This window comes from Perissodus microlepis, chromosome 4 (assembly GCF_051167445.1).
Source record: "Perissodus microlepis isolate ML-2025 ecotype Zambia chromosome 4, ASM5116744v1, whole genome shotgun sequence".
Taxonomy (NCBI): Eukaryota; Metazoa; Chordata; class Actinopteri; order Cichliformes; family Cichlidae; genus Perissodus; species Perissodus microlepis.
In genome coordinates this window covers 31,778,847-31,800,598 of record NC_140464.1, presented here as the reverse complement: position 1 = coordinate 31,800,598, position 21,752 = coordinate 31,778,847, and the positions used below count along the sequence as shown (strand labels likewise).

General features: G+C 43.7%; 1 protein-coding gene and 1 long non-coding RNA gene across 7 annotated transcripts; one reads left to right on the top strand and one right to left on the bottom strand.

Annotated features, from left to right (window-relative positions):
• Window positions 1-1,937: 1,937 nt before the first annotated feature.
• Window positions 1,938-11,842, top strand: LOC146389303 (uncharacterized). Of its 5 annotated transcripts, none has more exons than XR_014800142.1 (6): window positions 1,938-2,241; window positions 2,356-2,536; window positions 2,664-7,304; window positions 7,911-7,977; window positions 11,497-11,573; window positions 11,720-11,842. It is a non-coding gene; the product is annotated as an uncharacterized LOC146389303 (long non-coding RNA). The 5 variants fall into 5 exon arrangements; XR_014800140.1 differs by having other exon boundaries at window positions 1,946-2,536; window positions 2,664-5,626; window positions 7,161-7,304; XR_014800143.1 differs by lacking the exon at window positions 2,356-2,536.
• A 2,037-nt stretch (window positions 11,843-13,879) lies between these two features.
• On the bottom strand, window positions 13,880-21,319 carry LOC146389302 (transmembrane protein 106B-like). 2 transcript variants are annotated; one of them, XM_084927092.1, is made up of 8 exons: window positions 20,773-21,319; window positions 19,410-19,604; window positions 18,744-18,807; window positions 17,638-17,791; window positions 17,409-17,549; window positions 15,736-15,779; window positions 15,321-15,374; window positions 13,880-14,800 (listed from the first exon to the last, which is right to left on the bottom strand). In XM_084927092.1, exons 2-8 carry the CDS (start codon window positions 19,600-19,602, stop codon window positions 14,680-14,682), a joined length of 771 nt encoding a protein of 256 aa, XP_084783218.1. In that variant the 5' UTR covers window positions 19,603-19,604; window positions 20,773-21,319; the 3' UTR covers window positions 13,880-14,679. The 2 variants fall into 2 exon arrangements, with proteins under 2 accessions (XP_084783218.1, XP_084783219.1); XM_084927093.1 differs by lacking the exon at window positions 20,773-21,319 and adding an exon at window positions 20,707-20,761.
• Between the last annotated feature and the right edge of the window lie 433 nt (window positions 21,320-21,752).

The following is a 21,752-nucleotide window of genomic DNA, read 5'->3' as shown; positions in this document are numbered from 1 at the left end:
ACCATGCAGAGCGCTGAAAGTTCAAATTAAGCACTTAAATGAAATCTAAAATTAAAAAGTAACCAGTTTCAAACCAGTTATTTGGAATAGAGTGCAGAGTGTTTTGAGTGACATTGAATGTTCAAAAACACCAAAGTTCCTATAGTCTCACTTGACAGCTGGACTGTAGTGTCTGATAACACATAACATCTTGAGGTCTCAACGTGGACTTTGAGTACATTTGCTAGCCAAGGCTAAATACTGAGAGGGTCAAAAATGAAGGGTAAAGAACATCTGACTGTACGTAAGGATAGCAAAAGTGATAGACTGAGGTTGTGCCAAATATGTTAAAGTTAGAGTGATTTGTTAGAGAATGGTACCCCGTGGGTGCCGTCTGCAGGTTATAAAAGAGAGTTATGTTCATACTTTCTTTTGAGATTCTTTTTACAATTTGACTTTCAGAACTCCCTGGGTTGTGTGCAATCTGTGATGGGCTTGTTTGGAATAAATCCTCTTTTATTCAAATAACACTTTCTCAGGCTCTTCACAGAAGAAGAATCCTCACATAAGCATGTGCTACCATTTTGAACCAATGTACACATTTACCATCACTGACCCAACTAGGACCTACATTGGATGCCCACCCATATGGATTTAATGTTAGAAACCCAAGTGGGTCCCATATATACTAAACAATCTTGAGCCCATGTAAAATATATGCCCATATTAACTTAACATAACCCATTTGGGGCCCACATAGACATGTTTTCAGGGTCTGACTTGCATTTGCCCATGTGCGACTCCACCTGTGTCATCAGTGCTAAAAAAATATATTGATTACCTCACTTTGCCCCACCTGGGGCACACAACAACAGCCTATCCTTAAATGACTGTGTTTGCCCATGTCTATCCCAGGTGGAAAACCCAAGTGGGTCCTACATGTGTTTCCCATTTTGGACCAAGTTAAGTGTTTCCCATGTTTGACCCAGCTAGGACCTACTAAAAGTGCCCATTGGGATTGCCCATATGGGTTTAATGTGAAAAACCCAAGTAGGCCCCATACAAAAAGCCCAGTTTGAGCCCATGCCCACATGGTACCCATCCAGCCCGAGCAAAAACCAGGTGGGGCCCATATATACATGTTGGCTGGGATCGTGGTGGAAGCAAAACAGCAAAGGTCAGAGGGAATTCATGACGATGTTTATGTGAAGCGTAGTTTGGATCTTCTTTTGCTGCTGGTTCAGTCAATATTGTTTGAAGAGAGATCAAACCTGCAGCTTCAGAATCAGCGCAAAAAGGAGAGTCAGCGAGCTGTCGGCTTTCAGCCCCGACCGTGTCCGTGCCGTCGGGTGAGAAAGGCGACATCTCACTGATCCTGATCCGTCGGCGGGTCTTTGTGTTTACGTCTTTGTGCAGAATCCGTGTTCTTGCTCTCATTTACTGTTCTAGCTGTTTGGTGGTTGTTGATATTTAGTGAGGTTTAACGTGAGATTCTGGCATTTCGGGCAAAATAAATTTACAATCAATTCAGGATTTTAATGAATCGATATCACGTTATCCAAGCTAGAATCGATTTTAATCGATAATCAAAACCCGCCTCTAGTAACTGTGTAATCATGCTTATGTACATCTGGATAATGACACAAACTAGTGTGTGGCGCTTCACTTTTTAATAAACTAAAAGACAGAAATCAGATTATAGGATCTGTAGTGTTGTTTATTTATATTATGGTGCTTATCATTCGTGATATTTATTACTGTGTGCATACTTTATTAGAAGAGAGGAGATTAAAAAAAATCTCTTCCTTGTTGGTTCCATCGAAGAAGAAATGCTGAAGAAACTATGTAGGACGTACGTAATCCAATTCCACAACACAGTGTGATGGGGGAATCAGCTGTGTTTTGCTGCCCATTTTATTTCGAATCTGGCGCGAACCGGCGAGCCACTTCCTGAATCAGTCACGTGGTACGGACTTCCCGCGAGGCCTCAAACGTCACTGCATACGTAATCAAAGCAAGCCTCGATACGCGCTTCACAAAACCCCCCCGAGATTACCCGACACGGGCAACGAAGCTTCGACAAACAGGACACATCACTAGTTATTAACCTTTGTTTTAGGGTTTGATTGCTGCCTTCAGCTCTCCGTGGCGAATCGCCCGACCTTAATTGGAGAATTGAGACGCCTGCCTAGTCGCTGTTTGAGGGCTCCTCCTCAGTGGAGCTGCTGTCTTGTCCCGTCTTGTTTCCCGTTTTGTTGCCAGGTGAACTGTTTTATTATTTTGCTCCTGCTGTTTTTGCCTTGCCTTGTTGGGGCGTTGAATTTTCTTTTGTTTTGTTTGGGGCTTACCTTTCTTGGTTTGCCTGGTTTTATTTAGCCCATTCTAGACTATTGTCTACACCCCTGCTTCTGTGGCTGGCTAGAGTGATCTTCAAATATTGCCTCCGCTGGCTTCTCCCAGTTTGCGCGGAGCTATACTGGACTGATCCAGGCTTGGACAATTATAGCCAGCAAAAGCTATGGTTTGATTCGCGGGGTGCAAGTCTCCAGTTTGCGCTGTGCGTGCGTGATTTCTTTTATTAAAGCTATTCAAGATTGAAGTTTTAGTTTTTTATGATATGTAGCGAGCTTGACGCTCAGTGTCCTTTTATTCTTTTAACGTGTTGTTCTGTGTTTTTATTTCAGTGCACGGAGGACGTGCCAGTGGCCCTAGGACCTCAGGTGCTGTCTGGATCTGTAAACTTCTGTCATGGTCCCGGTGTTGAACACCGGGACTTCTGGCATATTCTAACCCTTCCTGTGTTACGTTTAAGGTCCGCGTCTTGGGTCAGTATTTTCATTCCTCCCTGTCTTGTCATGTGTAATTCTCCTCAGCTGTGCTCCCTGTGTGTTCCCACATCCCTCATTATCTTCTGTATATTTATGTCAGAATTGCCCTCTGTTCTGTGTCGCGTTGTCCCTCATGCTGTGTGATCTCTAGTGTGTCTCTCTGTGAAGTTTAGTTTACATTTTACCAGTTTTGTTGTGTCTCCAAAAGTTGATTCTGTTCATCTGGACGTAGCTGTTGAGTCGTTCCCTTGAGTTAGTAAATAAAGCTGTATTTTGAGTTCATTCCCGAGTGTTGTAAGTCCTGCATTTTTGGGTCCAATCTCCTGCCTGCACACAGCGATTCATGACAACTTCCCTTTCCATCCATCCCCAAAGGTTCTCAGTTGGATTTAGATCAGGGGAACACACAGGATGGTCCAACAGGGTGATGTTATTGTCCTAGAAGAAGTCTCTTGTCCTGCAGCATTGTGTACTGTAGCATTGTCCTGTTGATAAACCCAGTGGTTACCACACAGACGATGGCCCTCAGTCATGAGGGACGCGCTCTGCAACATCTGGACACAGCCAGCAGCTGTTTGACACCCCTGCACCTCTTGAAGCTCCACTGAAGGAAAAAGCACCCCAGGCCATTACGGCGCCCCCTCCACCGTGGAGGTGAAATTGTTTTGCGTCTTTCACTTGACTTTTTTGTTCCACAACCCTCAGGATCATTTAAGAAATTACAAATGACCGTCGCCACCTCACCAGCACCTATGGTCTTATTAAACCCGATTCTTTGATCCCCATGATAGAACAGAGAAAACCCGACTCAGAGTGGTCAAAACATTTATAATTCTTTATTCAATCATCTTCCGGAAGAGAGAGAGCCCTGCACAGCCCAAAGCCAGTTGCAGAATCGCTGACATTAGAAGCTAAAAGTGTGTCTCATATCGGTGTTATTTTGGTACTTTACACGTCACACATAGTTTGGATACAAACACTCCTTATATGTTACTAGTTCCTCTTTTTGTCTGGTTTCCTGTTTTTATTTATATGCTTGTACAGCTCTACACTAACTTCCTGTTTTTCAGTCTGGCTGAGCACTTAGTTTATGAGTCAAAAGTGGCCTTGCTTTACAAGCCTTTATTACTAAAATACATAAAACAATATAATCAGAAAATAAGCACTAAGAATATATGTTTATTCCTTAACAGCCTCTGTTTAAATTAAGGTGGATGAGTTGACCCGTGTTTGGTCACTTTGCATCAACCAAGAGCCAATAACAGCAAACTAAAACTGCTCTGAAAGCTTTTATAGACTTTAATGAACAGATAATACTTTAAGAAACAGCAATAAAAAAAAATGTTTATCTCAGGGTCGGGCTCAGGTCACTGCAGGATCTTAGACTCCCTCCTCTCCAGGCTGTGTTCTCTGTAAATGTCTCCAAAAGCTCCGTTTGCTTTGCTCACAGGCTTTGATGTTGATCACTCTCCTCTGATTCTGTCCTTCAGAGCAGCTGGGAGATGACGTTTCTGTTCACTACTGCCAGGAGAACGTCCTGCCAACCACATGACTCAGCTGGTCTTCTAACAATGGGAATTCACTTGTTTTCAGGGTATAAAATAACCAGGGGTAGGGTTCTGTTGGTTGCCAAGTTCCACTTTCATTTTTAGTTACTTATTATGGTATTTCCACCATGGGGCCCACAATAACATCTTAGCACTGCAAACCCTGATGTGACAGCCTTGAGTTCATTTGCTGAGCCATGGTCTCTGTGGCCAGTTCAGCATCACCAGATGTTACTTTTCTCTTTTTTTAGCTAACCGTTTAATATAAAACATCCAACTTGTATAGAAAGAACTGGAAAAGAAAGCTCACTTTCTCTGGTGTGGTGTGACGGCTGGATTAACACGTGAAAGTAAAAATATGAAGAATTGGTGCAGAAACCTCTTTCAGAGTTCATTCTGGATCCATGCCACCACGCTGTCCACTGGCACTCTCTCTGATTGGAAATGCTCGTCCAATGTTCGTTTCCAATCACACATTCAGTGTTCCCACACAAGCGTGGTGGCGATGTGCTTCACTCAGACCGGTCCTTTCTGTGCCTCAGTGTTTCCTGCCGGTGCTTCAGTGTCCTCAAAGCACGCTTGTTAGTTTAAGCACTCACTTCTCTTTTCTTTTAATGCCACATTTTAATCATCAGCACTTTTCGATGCATTCAAATCACTTCATGTGGCTCACATCCATGGTCACTGCAGAATCAGAGTTCAGCTTGCAGTTGTAAAGGTCTGTATTTCAAACGGCGAGATCTCTACAAGCATTCGGTCTTAGATTGAGAGAAAACATGAATGAAATGTTTTCTCAATGATTCCCCTAAACAACACCTGAGCCTGTCCACATTTACCTTTAATGGCAAACTCTTCTGTAACAAACTCCTGACTGACTTTCTTCACTTCCTGTCTGCTACATTTAATGTTTTGTGACATATGCAGCAGAGTTCAAAGGTCTGTGACCCCCAGCCTCACCTAACAAGGACTTCTTCTTATCCAGGTCTCCTAACTAGCATCTTTTAAGACCTTCAGTGAAAGCTGGTGTATTTAAAATGAACACAGAAGCTTAACAGCACACAGCCATGTCAGGGTGGGACCATTGTTAGTGAACCATGGAGGGTGGAGGCAGCAGATTTACCCACACTCCCCCGCCAATCTGTTCCTCTGTAACAAAGCAGCCCAGCGTTATGTTGCCTGGAGGCTCTCCTTATCGAGGTCAGAGTGACACTGACACTTCAGCAGTGCTCAGCCCAGCCTGTACAGCTTCTTTGTCTCCTGAGTACAAGTCAGGTGAGTAAAACTCTCATTTGCTCATTAAGACCACTGCGACTGTCTGTGCTGATATTTATTCACACACGTAATCTTTAACAGCTAAAAGTCCAGGAATCCAGAAGAAAAGATAGTTCAAATTAATCATGTCTTCATTCATTAAGAGTGTGGAAACATGATCCAAAATCTGGGTGTGCCTTTGTCATTATACAAAGTCTGAATCTCTATATCATATGTGTGTAGCATGATATTTTCCATAGCTTCAAACTCTGACAGTGTGAATCAATATTCGAGATGTGTGGTATCATTTAAATGTTGTGTTCATTTTAAGCGTACAGGGCTCACACTGAGAGCAGGTCAGACAGGACCCAGCACAGTAATCAGAGTAGCTGGTGGCAGTGGTTGGGTGCTGTATCATGTAGCTGCTGTGAGATAAAGCACAGTGTTTGTAATCCAATCCTCCCCAGCACCAGCACATGCTGCTCGAGTCAGTTTGAATCGTGAAGTGGGTGATCGTGAAAATGAGAGAATGTGGGGATGATAAAGAGTTAGAGACATACCTGTGGAGGTGTCAAGAAGTGGACTTCCGTGCTGGTTGACACAATCTTGGTGAAAGGATGTCGGAGGAGTGGAAAAGTGTACTGATGCTCGTTATCCGTAACAAAGGTGAGAGCTGTAGTAACTAAGGGCTAAAGCTGAAGAGAAACCATGAAAGTACCAGAAAGAGTTGTTGAAGAAAAGCACTGCAGACGTGACGATGCTTGGTTGTGCTGATGGAGGAGGACAGATGGAGCTTCACTGTGTCTTTGTGGATCAGAGGAAGCAGATGAGATGCTGCCAAGAGAGGAACTGTGGTGCTGCATGAGGAAGTCATGAGAGGGTGGTGAGGTGTGAGTGGACAGATGGGTTCAGATGAGCAGCAGACTCAGCTCACTGTACAGCATACATTGGTCAGGTCTTCTTCCTCTCTCCATCCATGAGGTGTAGAGGCTTCAATTCAATTCAATTCAATTCAATTCAATTTTATTTATATAGCGCCAAATCACAACAAAAGTCGCCTCAAGGCGCTTCATAGATACAGAGAAAAACCCAACAATCATATGACCCCCTATGAGCAAGCACTTTGGCGACAGTGGGAAGGAAAAACTCCCTTTTAACAGGAAGAAACCTCCGGCAGAACCAGGCTCAGGGAGGGGCGGCCATCTGCTGCGACCGGTTGGGGTGAGAGAAGGAAGACAGGATAAAAGACATGCTGTGGAAGAGAGACAGAGGTTAATAACAGATATGATTCAATGCAGAGAGGTCTGTTAATACATAGTGAGTGAGAAAGGTGACTGGAAAGGAAAAACTCAAAAAAGATGTTCTGCTCCTGACACTGACCATCTCTCTATTTCCAAAGCAATCTGCATCCTGGCTTTGATGTCATGTAACATCATACATAAATGAAGATGATAAGGGAACGGGTTTCCATGGCAACTGAACTTCCCATGTCCTCCAAACTTCACAGCTTCATCTCTACATTTACCCCAGTTCTCTTTTTATGTACTTCCCAAAGTGACCTTCAGTGCAGGCACACCACAAAGGTTTACAGTGTCTACGTCTCCGTAGCCCAGACTCACTCGAGATGTCAGCTATGCACTGGGAGGCCAGGCGACGGCAGACTGCTCTGGACCGCAGGATGGCCCGAGACAAGCAGCCGGTGAGCAAGCAGCTATCTGCTTTCTAATAAGGAACCATACATAAATGTTCACTTATGAAACTTTCAGTGTTTTTAAATATGAAATGACATCAAGTGTAACCAGAATCTGAACATTTTTTATTACATTGGCAACATCTCCAGATTGTATATACTCGGGAAACTGTAATTAGATCCTATCACAAACCATCCATCCTCTTCCACTTATCATCAGGGTCACAGGAGGGCTGCAGCCTTTCCCAGCTACCACAGAGCGAGAGGCACAGACGACCATTCACACCCACAATTTACAATCACCAATGGCCCTAAACCCACTAACTGCATGTCTTTCACCATAACAGGTCTTTCATTAAGTTTCAGTGCTTGTAATACTTTGTCCTGCCAATCCAAGTTTGTCAAGGCTTCAAGTCAGGAGCTATCACACTTTTAGTTGGAAGTTAAAGAACTTCAAATCATTTCTCCAACTCTCTGGCTCATCCATTACCCTCCCTGTAACACATTGTTCTGATGATCTGAGCACTGAAGGCAGACTTTCCTCAAACCGTGACATATTCTTTAAACTGCAGATGAGTTCAGAGTTGGCTATTGTGTCCATCTTTCTCTTCACAGTTGGTGCACATGAGAAGCTGTTCTGACACCAATGCAACCAAATCAAATGCAACACAAGAACAACGAGGTAGGACCAGGCTTTTAACTATCACAATCCTCGAAGTACAGCTCGGGGGGTTGGTGGGGTGGGGCAGCGATCCTCTATATTATCTACTTCCACTTACTGATCACCCAAACACCCAGATTGAGTTTTAGTTCATTTGAAAGCCTGATGCTTAGTCTTGTCCAGCCAAGCTGGAAAACTGAAAAAACAGTTTTATTTGTTATCATCTCTAAGCCTAATCCTTACTCTGAGTTTTTGTCTGATTTCTCAGACTTCTTATCTGATTTATTGCTCATGGAACAAAACACAGGGAGAAAAACATGTAAACAGGAAGGTGAGACGAGACAACATGGAGACAGAAATATAGCTAAACATAGCAGCCATAACCAAGTTTAACTCAATACTAACTAATAGAAAACTAAAAGATTATAACACAGAAAAAAACACCATAAACTCAAAAGCTGGGTCAAATGACCCAGAACCACGACAGTTATTAGACTCAACTGGCTTCTTTCAAACTGTAAAAGAACCCACCCACCACTTTAATCACACTCTAGATCTTGTTTTAACATATGGCATAGAAACTGAACATTTAACAGTGTTTCCTGAAAACCCTCTCCTGTCTGATCATTTCCTGATAACATTTACATTTACAATAATTGATTACACAGCAGTGGAGAGTAGATTTTATCAAAGTAGACGTCTTTCTGAAAGCGCTGTAACTAAGTTTAAGAATATAATCCACCCACTGTTATCATCTTCAATGCCCTGTACCAACACAGAGCAGAGCAGCTATCTGAACGCTACCCCAACAGAGGTCGATTATCTTGTTAATAATTTCACCTCCTCACTACGTACGACTCTGGATACTGTAGCTCCAGTGAAAACTAAGGTCTCTAATCAGAAGTACCTGACTCCGTGGTATAATTCTCAAACACGTAGCCTAAAGCAGATGACTCGTAAGCTGGAGAGGAAATGGCGTGTCACAGATTTAGAGGATCATCATTTAGCCTGGAGAAATAGTTTGCTGCTTTATAAGAAAGCCCTCCGCAAAGCCAGAACATCTTACTATTCATCACCGATTGAAGAAAATAAGAACAACCCCAGGTTTCTCTTCAGCACTGTAGCCAGGCTGACAAAGAGTCAGAGCTCTGTTGAGCCAACCATCCCTTTAACGTTAACTAGTAATGACTTCATGAACTTCTTCAGAAATAACATTTTAATCATTAGAGAAAAAATTACCAGTAATCATCCCACAGATGTAATATTATCTACAGCTACTCTTAGTACCATTGATGTTAAGTTAGACTCTTTTTCTCCAATTGATCTTTCTGAGTTAACTTCAATAATTACTTCCTCCAAACCATCAACGTGTCTTTTAGACCCCATTCCTACAAAACTGCTCAAAGAAGTCCTGCCATTAATTAATTCTTTGATCTTAAATATGATCAACCTATCTCTAATAATCAGCTATGTACCACAGGCCTTCAAGCTGGCTGTAGTTAAACCTTTACTCAAAAAGCATCTCTAGACCCAGCAGTCTTAGCTAATTATAGGCCAATCTCCAACCTTCCTTTATATCAAACATCCTTGAAAGAGTAGTTGTCAAACAGCTAACAGATCATCTGCAGAGGAATGGTTTATTTGAAGAGTTTCAGTCAGGTTTCAGAGCTCATCACAGCACAGAAACTGCTTTAGTGAAGGTTACAAATGATCTTCTTATGGCCTCTGACAGTGGACTCATCTCTGTGCTTGTCCTGCTAGACCTCAGTGCAGCGTTCGATACTGTCGACCATAATATCCTATTAGAGCGATTAGAACATGCTGCAGGTATTACAGGTACTGCACTGCAGTGGTTTGTATCATATCTATCTAATAGACTCCAGTTTGTGCATGTAAATGGAGAGTCCTCTTCACACACTGAGGTTAATTATGGAGTTCCACAGGGTTCAGTGCTAGGACCAATTCTGTTTACATTATACATGCTTCCCTTAGGCAGCATCATTAGAAGACATAGCATACATTTACACTGCTATGCAGATGACACCCAGCTCTATCTGTCCATGAAGCCAGATAACACACACCAATTAGTTAAACTGCAGGAATGTCTTAAAGACATAAAGACCTGGATGGCCGCTAACTTTCTGCTTCTTAATTCAGATAAAACTGAGGTTATTGTACTCGGCCCTGAAAATCTTAGAAATATGGTATCTAACCAGATTCTTACTCTGGATGGCATTACCTTGGCCTCCAGTAACGCTGTGAGGAACCTTGGAGTCATTTTTGACCAGGACATGTCCTTCAACGCACATATTAAACAAATATGTAAGACTGCTTTCTTCCATTTGTGCAACATCTCTAAAGTTAGAAATATCCTGTCTCAGAGTGACGCTGAAAAACTAGTTCATGCATTTATTACTTCCAGGCTGGATGACTGTAATTCATTATTATCAGGAAGTCCTAAAAACTCACTGAAAAGCCTTCAGTTAATCCAAAATGCTGCAGCAAGAGTCCTGACAGGGACTAGAAAGAGAGAGCAGATTTCTCCTGTTTTGGCTTCCCTTCATTGGCTTCCTGTTAAATCCAGAATTGAATTGAAAATCCTGCTCCTCACATACAAGGTCTTAAATAATCAGGCCCCATCTTATCTTAATGACCTTGTAGTACCATATCACCCTATTAGAGCACTTCGCTCTGACACTGCAGGCCTACTTGTTGTTCCTAGAGTATTTAAAAGTAGAATGGGAGGCAGAGCCTTCAGTTTTCAGGCCCCTCTTCTGTGGAAGCAGTTAAAAGGGAGTTTTTCCTTCCCACTGTCGCCAAAGTGCTTGCTCATAGGGGGTCATTTGATTGCTGGGTTCTTCTCTGTATGTATTATTGTAGGGTCTACTGTACAATATAAAGCACCTTGAGGCGACTGTTGTTGTGATTTGGCGCTGTGTAAATAAAACTGAATTGAATTATCTGGCATCTGAATGATTCATGACAGGCCACACAGGCTGCTCTACACTCTCACATATCAGAACCCATTGATGTAATGCTTTCTTGGCAGTGGACAACAAAGGATTCATCATTCACTGCCTCATTCTCTCCCTTGTCAGCCATTCGTTTGGCTGAGATCATTCTACGGGCAGCAGCAGCAAGTTAGCCGTGTGGTCAGCTAGAAGCACACGTATCATTTTTTCAGAAGGTTCACTGTCCCTACAGCATCTCCCTCACCTATGCCACAGCTACAGGTTACACACAGAACAAATCAATGTTATGATTTAGTGAACACACCTTAAATATCAGTGTAACAGCTCTGTCCATCAGTTTGTTTGATTTGGCTCTTGTGCAAATCACTCACATCAAATTCAGAGCCCGGTGCTGTGTTTTCAGTTTATTTTTTCATATGGCATCAGTGCATAACAACAGTTTCCTCGAAGAGGATTACGCTGCAAAGTAATCTGAAGAAGACCTCTGCTAGAACCAGGCTTAGGGAGGGGCAGCCTAATGGGATGAGAGGTAAACAAGAGAGGTAACATTTCCATGTGCTGCTTGTAGCCGGAAGTCAGCATCACTGTGAAGGTGACCTGAAGATGGATGACCATCACAACCCCAAGATTCCCAACAGGTTCTCAGTAGGTATCATTGAATTCCTGTGATAAGGCTTGGCCTGTCATTGTAGACTGGCAATGACTCATTTTCATTATGTTTATCAGGATCAGTCGTCTTAGTAACGGCCCATCTATTACAAATATTGATCTATTATCCATTTATCTTCCAGTCTCTGCAGTACACCCAGCAGTGGTGAGGAAAGGGAAAGCCTCAACTCTCTCATGACTATTGCAGCATGTGTGGAAGCAGCTGTTTCTGCATCTATGAGATAATAAATGAAAATGACCTCGTCCATGTGTCTGTTACTGGAGTTACAGAAGGACCCTCAGACAGTTTGACACATATTCACACTGCAGCGAAGGCAGCAAAACTCCTATGAAGCTTCAGTGCTTGGTCTCTCTCACATACACATGCTCAAACACACAAACAGGTGTGGGTGTCTGACAATGCATGTGTAACACACTGAACACAAAAAGGAGAGATCGGGGTCATTATTACTATCATCACAGTGATTTATTCAAACAGCACTGGCACAGGGAAACTGTGTGCTTTGCAAAGGGAGGAGAGAGAAATTTAAGGCATGAACCACAGATGCACGTAAAATCATGAGAAACTCTAACAATGCAGACACAGGTTATTAAGAAGCTGCCTTCTTGTGTAAATTGGTCCTCCCACCTTAACTTTGCTCTTTGTTTAGCCTTTTCTGTGCTGACTCTCTCTAGTGTCTCCAGTCCTTCCCATATTTTCCAGTTCCGCCTTCTATCCAGCAGGGGGCGTAACAAATACTTTGTTACTGTAGAAGTAGAAATTTCAGGTATCTGTACTTTACTCGAGTATTTTTTTCCTGACAAAGTTTTACTTTTACTCCCTACGTTATCAAAGAAATATCTGTACTTTCCACTCCTCACATTTACAAAGCAGACATACTTTTAATTTTAAGGTGAGTTATTTCATCACACCTTCAAACGTCAACCTGATTTGAGCCTCAACAGCAACACGTGAAAGGCAGTCCTGTTCGTGTATTAATCACCAGAGGATGTCACAAAATGAGATGAAAGAGGCAAAACCGTGTGAAATAGTCTGGGATTAAAGTGGGCCACTGTTTTTATTTATTTTTCTGCACAGCACCAGAACGGCTGCAGGTGTGCGTAAACTGCAGTTGCAGTACTCCAGCATCTGCCTGGCCAGGAGTGAACATAAACGGATCAGTATTTTTTAAGAGACTTCTATCAGTTCAACAACCATCAGCAAACACAACAACTGTTTGTTTGCAGTTTGTCTCAGTGTTGTTTAGAGGCTGCATGATAAACAGGTTAGTTTGCTGCACTGTGGTGGAGTTAAAGTAAACAGTGTGCTGGACTGTTGCTCAGCGGCTGCTGTGCTCATGGTCAGAGTTACGTTACATCAAGTGCAGCAGAGATTAATGAGATTATTACAACACGTTCTCATCCCGACACGTAACATACCGACACTATGTGACAAATCGTCAGTATGTTACATGTTGGGAATGAGAATGCTCTGGATTTTTAGCTGATGATGCTGAGATTCGTTCACCTTCATACCAGCTGTATAGTGTCTAATATAAGACAGTATAAATAGTATACTGTCAGTGTAGAGGACAGAAATCAGCCCAGACAATTCATAAAACATCAGCTGGCATCTTGTTGAATTCAATTCTTTACGTCCACAAAGAGCCGTGAGCAGCAGTACCCTCGATCAGCTGATCACTGAAGCTCTCGATAGAGACGACTGAGTTGTGATTCACAATCAGTCACAACATCTGACTTTAATGTTCCCCCACTTGCTAAACCCTGACTGTGCTCATTTCCCTGTTTAGAGGCAAAGTCACCCTCTACGGTGCACGCAGTAGAAAACAGATCTGAATGATTCCTTCTTTAGATTCTGCTCATGCTCCATTTGACTGATTCAAGCTGAGGACAAGTAGAATTAACATTTAGACTGAAATAAAGTTTTTATTCCCATCTACTAATATTATTTTAATATTACATTAATATAGCACAAGGTTCATTAAACATTCAAGGAGTTACTTTGAGTACTTTTCAGAGCCTGTACTTTCTCACTTTGGTTAACACGAGTATCCGTACGGACACTTTAGTCCAGAATGTCTGCACGTCTGCAGCCTCTGACCATCTCTCACAGCAGTGGAGCGGTCTGTGTTTAACACAGGACTGGAAACACTGGGCTGACTAACAAACTTCAACTAGCAGGAGCTGATTTGACGGTTGTAAAGCCACGATGCTGCTGTGTTTCATGCATTGTTGCAGTTGGCTTTGTTTCCCCCCCTGCATTCATTCACCAAACACAGGACTCAAACAGGCTCACATAGCTTTATTGGACTTGTGGAGCGGAAATGTCTGTCAGGAAGCTTTACAGGAAAACGCGTCATTTCATCAATGCACCAAAAACCAGAACATGGTATCACTGTAGAACTGCACTTACATGTGTTACAGATTCCATTTACTTAAATGTTAAGCCAATTCATTTTAACAGGCTGTGTGACCTGCAAAGGTATTTTGCTGCATAAAGTTTCTTAAAGATCTCTTTAAAAATAGCTCCAAAGCCTCACACTTCCACTTCCACTTCAGTATAACAAACACAAGAAATAAAGAGAAGGCAGAAAATATACAGAAAAACCCAAAAACCCTGAAGAGCAGATGTGTTTGTGTGTAAATAGAACTTGGCTAAGGAGAGGAAGACCAAAATGATGAAGGCACAATTACTGAACAGCGACTTTCAAACAGAGACGATCAAGTGGAGAATACTTGGAATACTTGCTCATGTCTTTTGCAGTAAGTTTGGTGAATAAGCTCTCAAAAAGACAAATACTGAGCTTTATTTGAAGATCATCATGCCGTCTAATGATTTATAGGATTCCAGCTTACAGTGGGGGCAGCACATGCTGGACCACACTGGGTGCCATCCTGTAGGTGCTGGGTCATTTTAATGGACTGACTACAGTGATCTTTCAAAACCAAAGCAGCTGTTAACCTTCACACTGATTTTCCAGTCATTCAACATCCAGCCGAGACAGCATCCTGCTCTAAATATTACGAAGCACATTACTCTGGTTCACAGACACGCGCACAGCATTTGTTATCTGTGCCTCCATCAGGTCGATGCGGCTTGTATGCTGTGTGGTGCGGTGTTGTTTGCTCCACAGTCGATGTACTCGTACGTCTCCAGGGACAGCTGCTCATAGCGGGCCAGGCAGAAGACTGTCAGAGATATCCTGCACAGAGATCACCGTGAAAATCAACAAGCTGGAAACTGCAGACCTTCACAGCTGTGTGTCAGCCCGAGTTTGAAGACACTTCTCCCTCACCGACTCCCTGCTGGGAGCGGAGAAGAAGAAGGACGGCCTACATATTTCGTTGTCACGTACAAGTACCAGCAAACATTCACGAAGACCAAAGCAGACTCACTGCTCCTTCAGGACCATCTGATCTGGCTGCTGTTGCCATACACAGCCTTGTATATTCAGGTACTCACTGCTGGCTACAGTCAGGACATGTTCATACCTCAGCTGTGATCGGATCAAACAGCTTCTGTGAATCTCTTCATGCTTAAAATGTTCAGATTTCAAATAATGTAGAACCAATTAAAACAGCCAAGAGCAAAGACCTACTAAACCACACTGTTAATATAAGCTTGTTAACATCTAACTTTAAAACTTCTTTATTGTATTTTCTGCACAAACTGAAGAAGACTACGAGCCTGCTGAAACAAAAGCAGGAGGATGTCATACTTACTGTAGGTTCACATATAGAATATGGACAGGCAACGACTCTTTCTTACAGTAGTTACTGCAGAGGGAAGACAGCAGAAGCAGGAGTGAGAAGAATGATTCCACAAACTGTTTATACACAGAACAGAAACCAGTGGGACAAACTGTGCACCAGCTGCAGAGCTGGATGATCATTTCACAATGCAAACCAATACTTTGAACAATGTTCACCAGCTTTCTACACTACCTGTGCAAAAGGTAACCTTCAAACACCGGACTGACGAATACACATCAGATTTAAGTCTACGGAGACTCAGACTTGGATACTTTGTGTCACACATCTGCTGTTAGACAGCAAATGCATTAGAATAGATATGATTCAGTGACCTCTGACCCCCCAGTAACCGCTCTGACCATAAATTCGTCCCACTTAGGCTCACCTCAAACCAGGGTCTGTCAGCTGGATGGGTATCATGAAGGAGTACTGCGAAGAAAGAGAGATGCAGAGTCATTCCTCACTTACTGTGATACTTGTTGAACAAAGTCTCAACAACAGTAATCTTCCTTAAATAAAAAAAAAAAGCACAAAAATATTGTAAAATAACAGAGAAATCAGATCCATCAGTGAGGAAATACCGCTCGGGACAAATGAAATATTTCAATGTTCATTTTTGTTTTGTGAACAAACCAAATAGAGCCCTCATCGGTGACTGGGATATGTGAAAATCTGTTCTGGTTAGATGGATCTCTCTCCGAATGTTACAAACATGTCACATGAATACAGCTCAAAACAAACAAAGAGCCAGTTCACTGCTGCAGTTACAGACATCAAAACAATCAGCAGTGCTCTAACAGCCTGCATCGAATCGGTTATCTCTCATTCAGCAGGATTCATTAAAGGCAAACATCCTTCAAATAATACACGTAGACTTTTCAGCCTCACACATCTGTCTCACCACAGTAACCATAACAACTAACCTCTCACTGGATGCAGAAAAAGCCTCTGACCATCTAAACTGGACATTTCTCCTGAAAACACTGAAAAACGTGGCTTTGGGCCGTCGTTTATCCGATGGATCAAAACACTACGATAAACCAAAAGCAGCAGTTGTAACAAACACCTCAATCTCAACAAATTCACAGAGGTGCTACACGAGGAAAAAAAACACTATATTTGCACCTAAAACTCAAACACCCATATGGACTTACCCCGACTTCACTGCAAATAGAAAACACGTCGCACACCTCCGTCGCACACCTCCGTCGCATGTTTGATCACAATCATTTCAACAGCTCATTGACAGGAAACAGTTTCTCCAACATAACCAACTCAAACACTCCACCAAAGCAAAGCATCAACAACACTCAGCTGGCACAACATCACTGCAAGACAGCATCAATAAAACTGCAAAGTCACCAAAAACACTGAATACACGAATACCCTCTAATGACAATGCACCTCACACTCCAATCAACAAACAGCACACAGACAGTCCAATCTGGAGTAGAGTCTGCACTAACAACACCAACAATTTAAAATACTACAGTCCGCACACAGCACAGGACGCACACCACGGGACTGACTGACTCAGACATCTGCACACATCACTGATGAGCACGTTAACACATCCTGGTCTGTCCACCAATACACAACTTCTGGAAAGAAAAAAAAACTACCAAAACATCCCAAACCCTCGACCACAACATCCCGCTATGCCCCTCCGTCTGTTTACAGGGTGATCTGGAAGAACTAAACATAAACTCCAAACAGATGAAAACAGTCGTGCCTGTGGCCCCGACTATCACCAGGAAACCAGTACTGCTCAACGGGAAAAAGATTCACACATCCCAAAGCTTAGACCTCCTCACACAGCAGGTATCAATGGAACAACAATCAGCAATACATAAAAACCAATTACAACATTTCATTCAAATATAAAAGCTGCTGAGCTAATGCCACAGCAGAAATCATCAGCAGGAGAAGGAAGCGGGACACAAACACGCTCTTATTTATCTGCTTTTCTGTTCTCATCCTGTCTCGCTGCACTTCTACATAGAAGGACAGGTGTGTGCTCCTTCCTCTCACAGCTGTGGTGACTGCATCACATCTCACCGTTTTCATGGACAGAGGTTTGACAGACACGACGTTCTTAATGGACACCGTTCCCAGCACCGTGCCAAAGTTGAGTGCCTGTACTGTCAGGTTGTAGGCCTGCACCGCTGCAAAGTTGTTATTAGTGATGTTCAACACGTTCTACAAAAGAAAGCAAAGAGCCATCATCCCGTCCTTCCCTCCACAGCCCGACTGCTCCATTCATCACAGCCCGTCCCTCTCTTCTCACCGTGATGTTAATCTGCACGCCGTCGTGAGTGAAGTAAACAGAGGATGAACTGACAGCTACTGGAGACAGAATCACGGAGCGCGGGAACAGGAAGAACAACACCAGGACGCTGACCAGGAGGCACAGCCCGACAGACAAGGCAACATACAGCTTCCTGAGTGAGGACAAAACACGAGAAACAGAAATGCATAATAATAATAACTTTATTTATAAAGCGCTTTCAAACAAAGTGCTGTACAACTATTTAAAACTAAAAAGATAAAAAAATAAATAAAAGCGATACAGGTAAAAGACACAATACAAGTTAAAAACAGTAAAAATGTAAAAACTAAAAGCCACAGAATTAAGACATGTAAGAGAAGGTGAACAAATGTGTCTTCAGCTTAGTTTTAAAAACCTCCACAGAGCAGCCTGCCAAACATCTTGAGGAAGGTTGTTCCACAGAAACGGGCACGAAAAGAAAAAGCTCTCCAACTGTCTTTGTTCAGGCTCTAGGAACCTTTAGAAGGCCAGAGTCCTGAGATCGGAGAGCACGGGATGGAACGTAAAGATGTAAAAGGTCGGAGAGGTATGAAGGTGCCGATCCGTTTAAAGCCTTGTAGGTGAGCAGCAGGACCTTAAAATCTGCTCGAACCTGACAAGGTAGCCAATGCAGAGATCTCAGCACAGGGGTAATGTGCTCAAATTTCCCAGTTCTTGTTAAAATGCGAGCAGCTGCATTTTGTACCATCTGTAGACCTCTGAAACTTTTCTTTGGTAGCCCAGAAAGAAGAGAAGAGCGTTACAATAATCGATACATGAAGACACAAATGCATGGACAAGAACCTCTGCAGTGTCGCTTGACAAAACTTGTCTGATTCTGGCTGATGTTCCTCAAATGATAAAAGGCGGTCTTTGTTATCTCTTTTACACGAGACTCAAAGGAGAGCACCATGTCGAACCACACGCCCACGTTTTTTACCTTGTTCCTGCAATTTATGACACTGTCATCAATTCTCAAGATGAAATTTTGGGACAAGTGCTGAAATTTGTGCAGCCCAATGACCATCAACTCTGTTTTATCAGTAACTCTGTTTTAATACAACAAGTATCAGCAGCACTCTTACGTGTGTCTGGGCCTCAGCCTCTGGTCAGTACAGGGAATGACAGCAACCAGCTTGCTTTCCTGACCTGTAACACAGTAGGAACAAGGTTCTTAGATTAGAGAAGAAAGTGGGGCAGATGTGACGTTGTTGGGTTATCAAAGCAAACCGTGACTGGTCATGTCTGTGTCAGCCCTGTGGTACACCGCTGACCCCACTGGGGTGCTTCTCACCCTGTGACAGTGGGGAAAGGCTGCAGCCCAACTGTCAGCTTCACGAGTGACATGAACATCAGATTCATCACCCAGCTCTAAAATAAAGGCGGCTGTGAGGTTCCCATTGAAACACGCGGTGTGCATTACTGCTGAAAAGAGTTTCTCATGTCAGAGTTCATCAACTCAGAGACTTGATGAGAAAGTTACAGCAGGAGTGTGTGTGTGTGTGTGTGTGTGTGTGTGTGTGTACGGGTTCTTACTATACAGGTGGGGACCAAAATCCAGGTCCCCACAGGGTTGAAGGCATTTTCCACACTCAACATGTGGTTTCAGTGTCAGGGTTACAGTTGGGTTAAGCTTAGGTTTAGGGTCAGGGTCAGGCATTCATTGTTGATGGCCAGGGTAAGCATTGTGTCGATGGGAGGTCCCCACGAGGATATCAAACCAGACATGCATGTGTGTGTTGGTTCACTACCTCTGGGTATACGCCCGGTGCCCTGACAGGTGGGACAGTGAACAGTGTCTGCTGAGCTGCATCTCCTGCTCCAGCTGGTCCTCTTAATGCTGTCCTTCTCACTGATAGGCTGGTTGTAATCTTCCTGTCCCGCCCCGCTGGGCTGGAGACAGTCCTCGGTGACACCTTCACATTGGCTTGGAGCAGCTCCCATACCTAAAGAACACACACACACACACAGTACTGTGCAAAAGTTTTAGGCAGGTGTGAAAACATGCTGTAAACAAAGAATGCTTTCAGAAACATAAATGACTGTTTATTGGCCCCAAATGTACACTACAGCAGGACAACGAGGCCAAACACAGCGAAAGTCAAGACGAACAAGTACTGAGGTGATGGTCCGGCCCCCACAGAGCCCTGATCTCAACGTCATCGAGTGTGTCTGGGATTACATGAAGAGACAGACGGATGTGAGGACGCCTACATCCACAGGAGATCTGTGCACCGATGTGATTTAGATTCCTCTTTTGTTCATGTAGTGCACAGGTGTCGAACTCCAGGCCTCGAGGGCCGGTGTCCTGCAGGTTTTTGATGTGTCCTTGATCCAACACGGCTGATTTAAATGGATAAATGACCTCCTCAACATGTCTTGACGTTCTCCAGAGGCCTGGAAATGAACTAATCATTTGTTTCAGATGTGCTGACACAGGGTGAGATCTAAAACCTGCAGGACACCGGCCCTCGAGGCCTGGAGTTCGACACCCCTGATGTAGTGGGTGCGTTGGGTACAGCTGGCAGATTTTCCAGAACAAATCAGGAGCGATGGGAAAAACAGTCGTCGTCTTTGACACTCCTGTAGCAGCCGGACTGTGCGTTTGAAATTCAACAGTTTCAAATCATTTTCTGAATTATAAGGAAAAACTACTCATGTTGTGGAAGATGGGACCAGTGATCTGGATGTGCCAGGCCCGGGAGGCTCGAGGCCTGAAAAAAGATGTGAGAGTGGATCACGTGAATCAGAGCGGATCACGTGAATCGGAGCGGATCACGTGGATGTGTGACTGCGTCCGTCATTAGTAGTTTTTCGCTCAAAGCTCAGTGAATAAAGTACTACAGCGCTGTGTCCTCGGGGTGACACAGACGTGTGTTTCAATGCGTTCATGAAAACGTTGCTGTGACAGGTTTGAACGCGTGTCTCTAATCGTCTATAAGCGCTCCGTGAAAACGTCCATTCTTAATATTTGAACACTCGGAACGAGTGTGAAGAGACGCCTACAGCTCCGGAGCCGCTGCTACATAACATAAGCGGAGCACTCACAAACAGCAGCCGCCTTTCCCAGTTTCTACCCCTCCTGCCCGCGACAGCACCGGGCTCGGGACGTACCTGGCCGCCGTGGGTCTCTGTTATGAAGCAGCCCGTGTCTGTATGCTCATTCCTGCTGCACCTCAGCCTCGGTTGGCTAATGGTTGATCACGCCGCTGACCCGCACGTAAACACTTCCTGTAGCAGCTGGCTGCACTCGTTACGTAGCCGTCTTCCTCTACGGGTCGTTTTTATCCCAGAAGCTGGGAAGTTCCTGTGTGACCGCAGTGACCGCAGTCCGGAGCGGAATGTAACCGACAGTTCACTTCCTGTAATTTCATTCGGAGCGGAGTCTGTGAGAGGAAGTGCTCTTCCTGACGTTAGTCACTACTGTTCACCTTTGGCTTCGTATCCATGTCTTCGTCACTGGACGCTGTTAGCTAAACTCGCTATGATCACTGGGCCATAATAAATGTGTCAGTGCGATTCTGGCTTTGGCAGAACCGGCATCGCTCATTTCAGCTGGTTTCCTGGTATAAATCTGGCGTTAAGCACAGTAAATACACTTTCTATAGGGTTAAGCTTGGGTTTTGGTTGCTCCCTGATTCAGACTGGGTTGCCACAGGTTTGCCTTTCCCGACAAAGCTCCAAGGGATCCGTCTCCTCTCAGCTGTAAGCTGGGGATCTTTAATTTGTTACATAATGTGTAAATCACTACATTATCACGTCGTTCAACCACGCAAACAGATCCTGTTAAAAATCTTTGACTCTGTCAGTAAACAGAACATGGTCTGATTCGGTTGTTGAGTTCTCCAGCAGTAAAGTTTTTCAATGTGATGAAAACATGTTCTGTGGCTTCATTTTCTTCACACACACGTTTACTGGCCCACGCTTGCCCACAGTGGGTACGTATGGGCAGGGTGGAACCCACACTTAGGGGCAGCTGTGTCTCAGGTGGTGGGGTTGGTCAGTGGTCTGATCTGTGACTCCTCCAGTCTGCGTGCCAAAGGCTCCTGAACCCGTAGCTGCCTCCCGTGTATCCATCACAGTGCGTGTTGTGG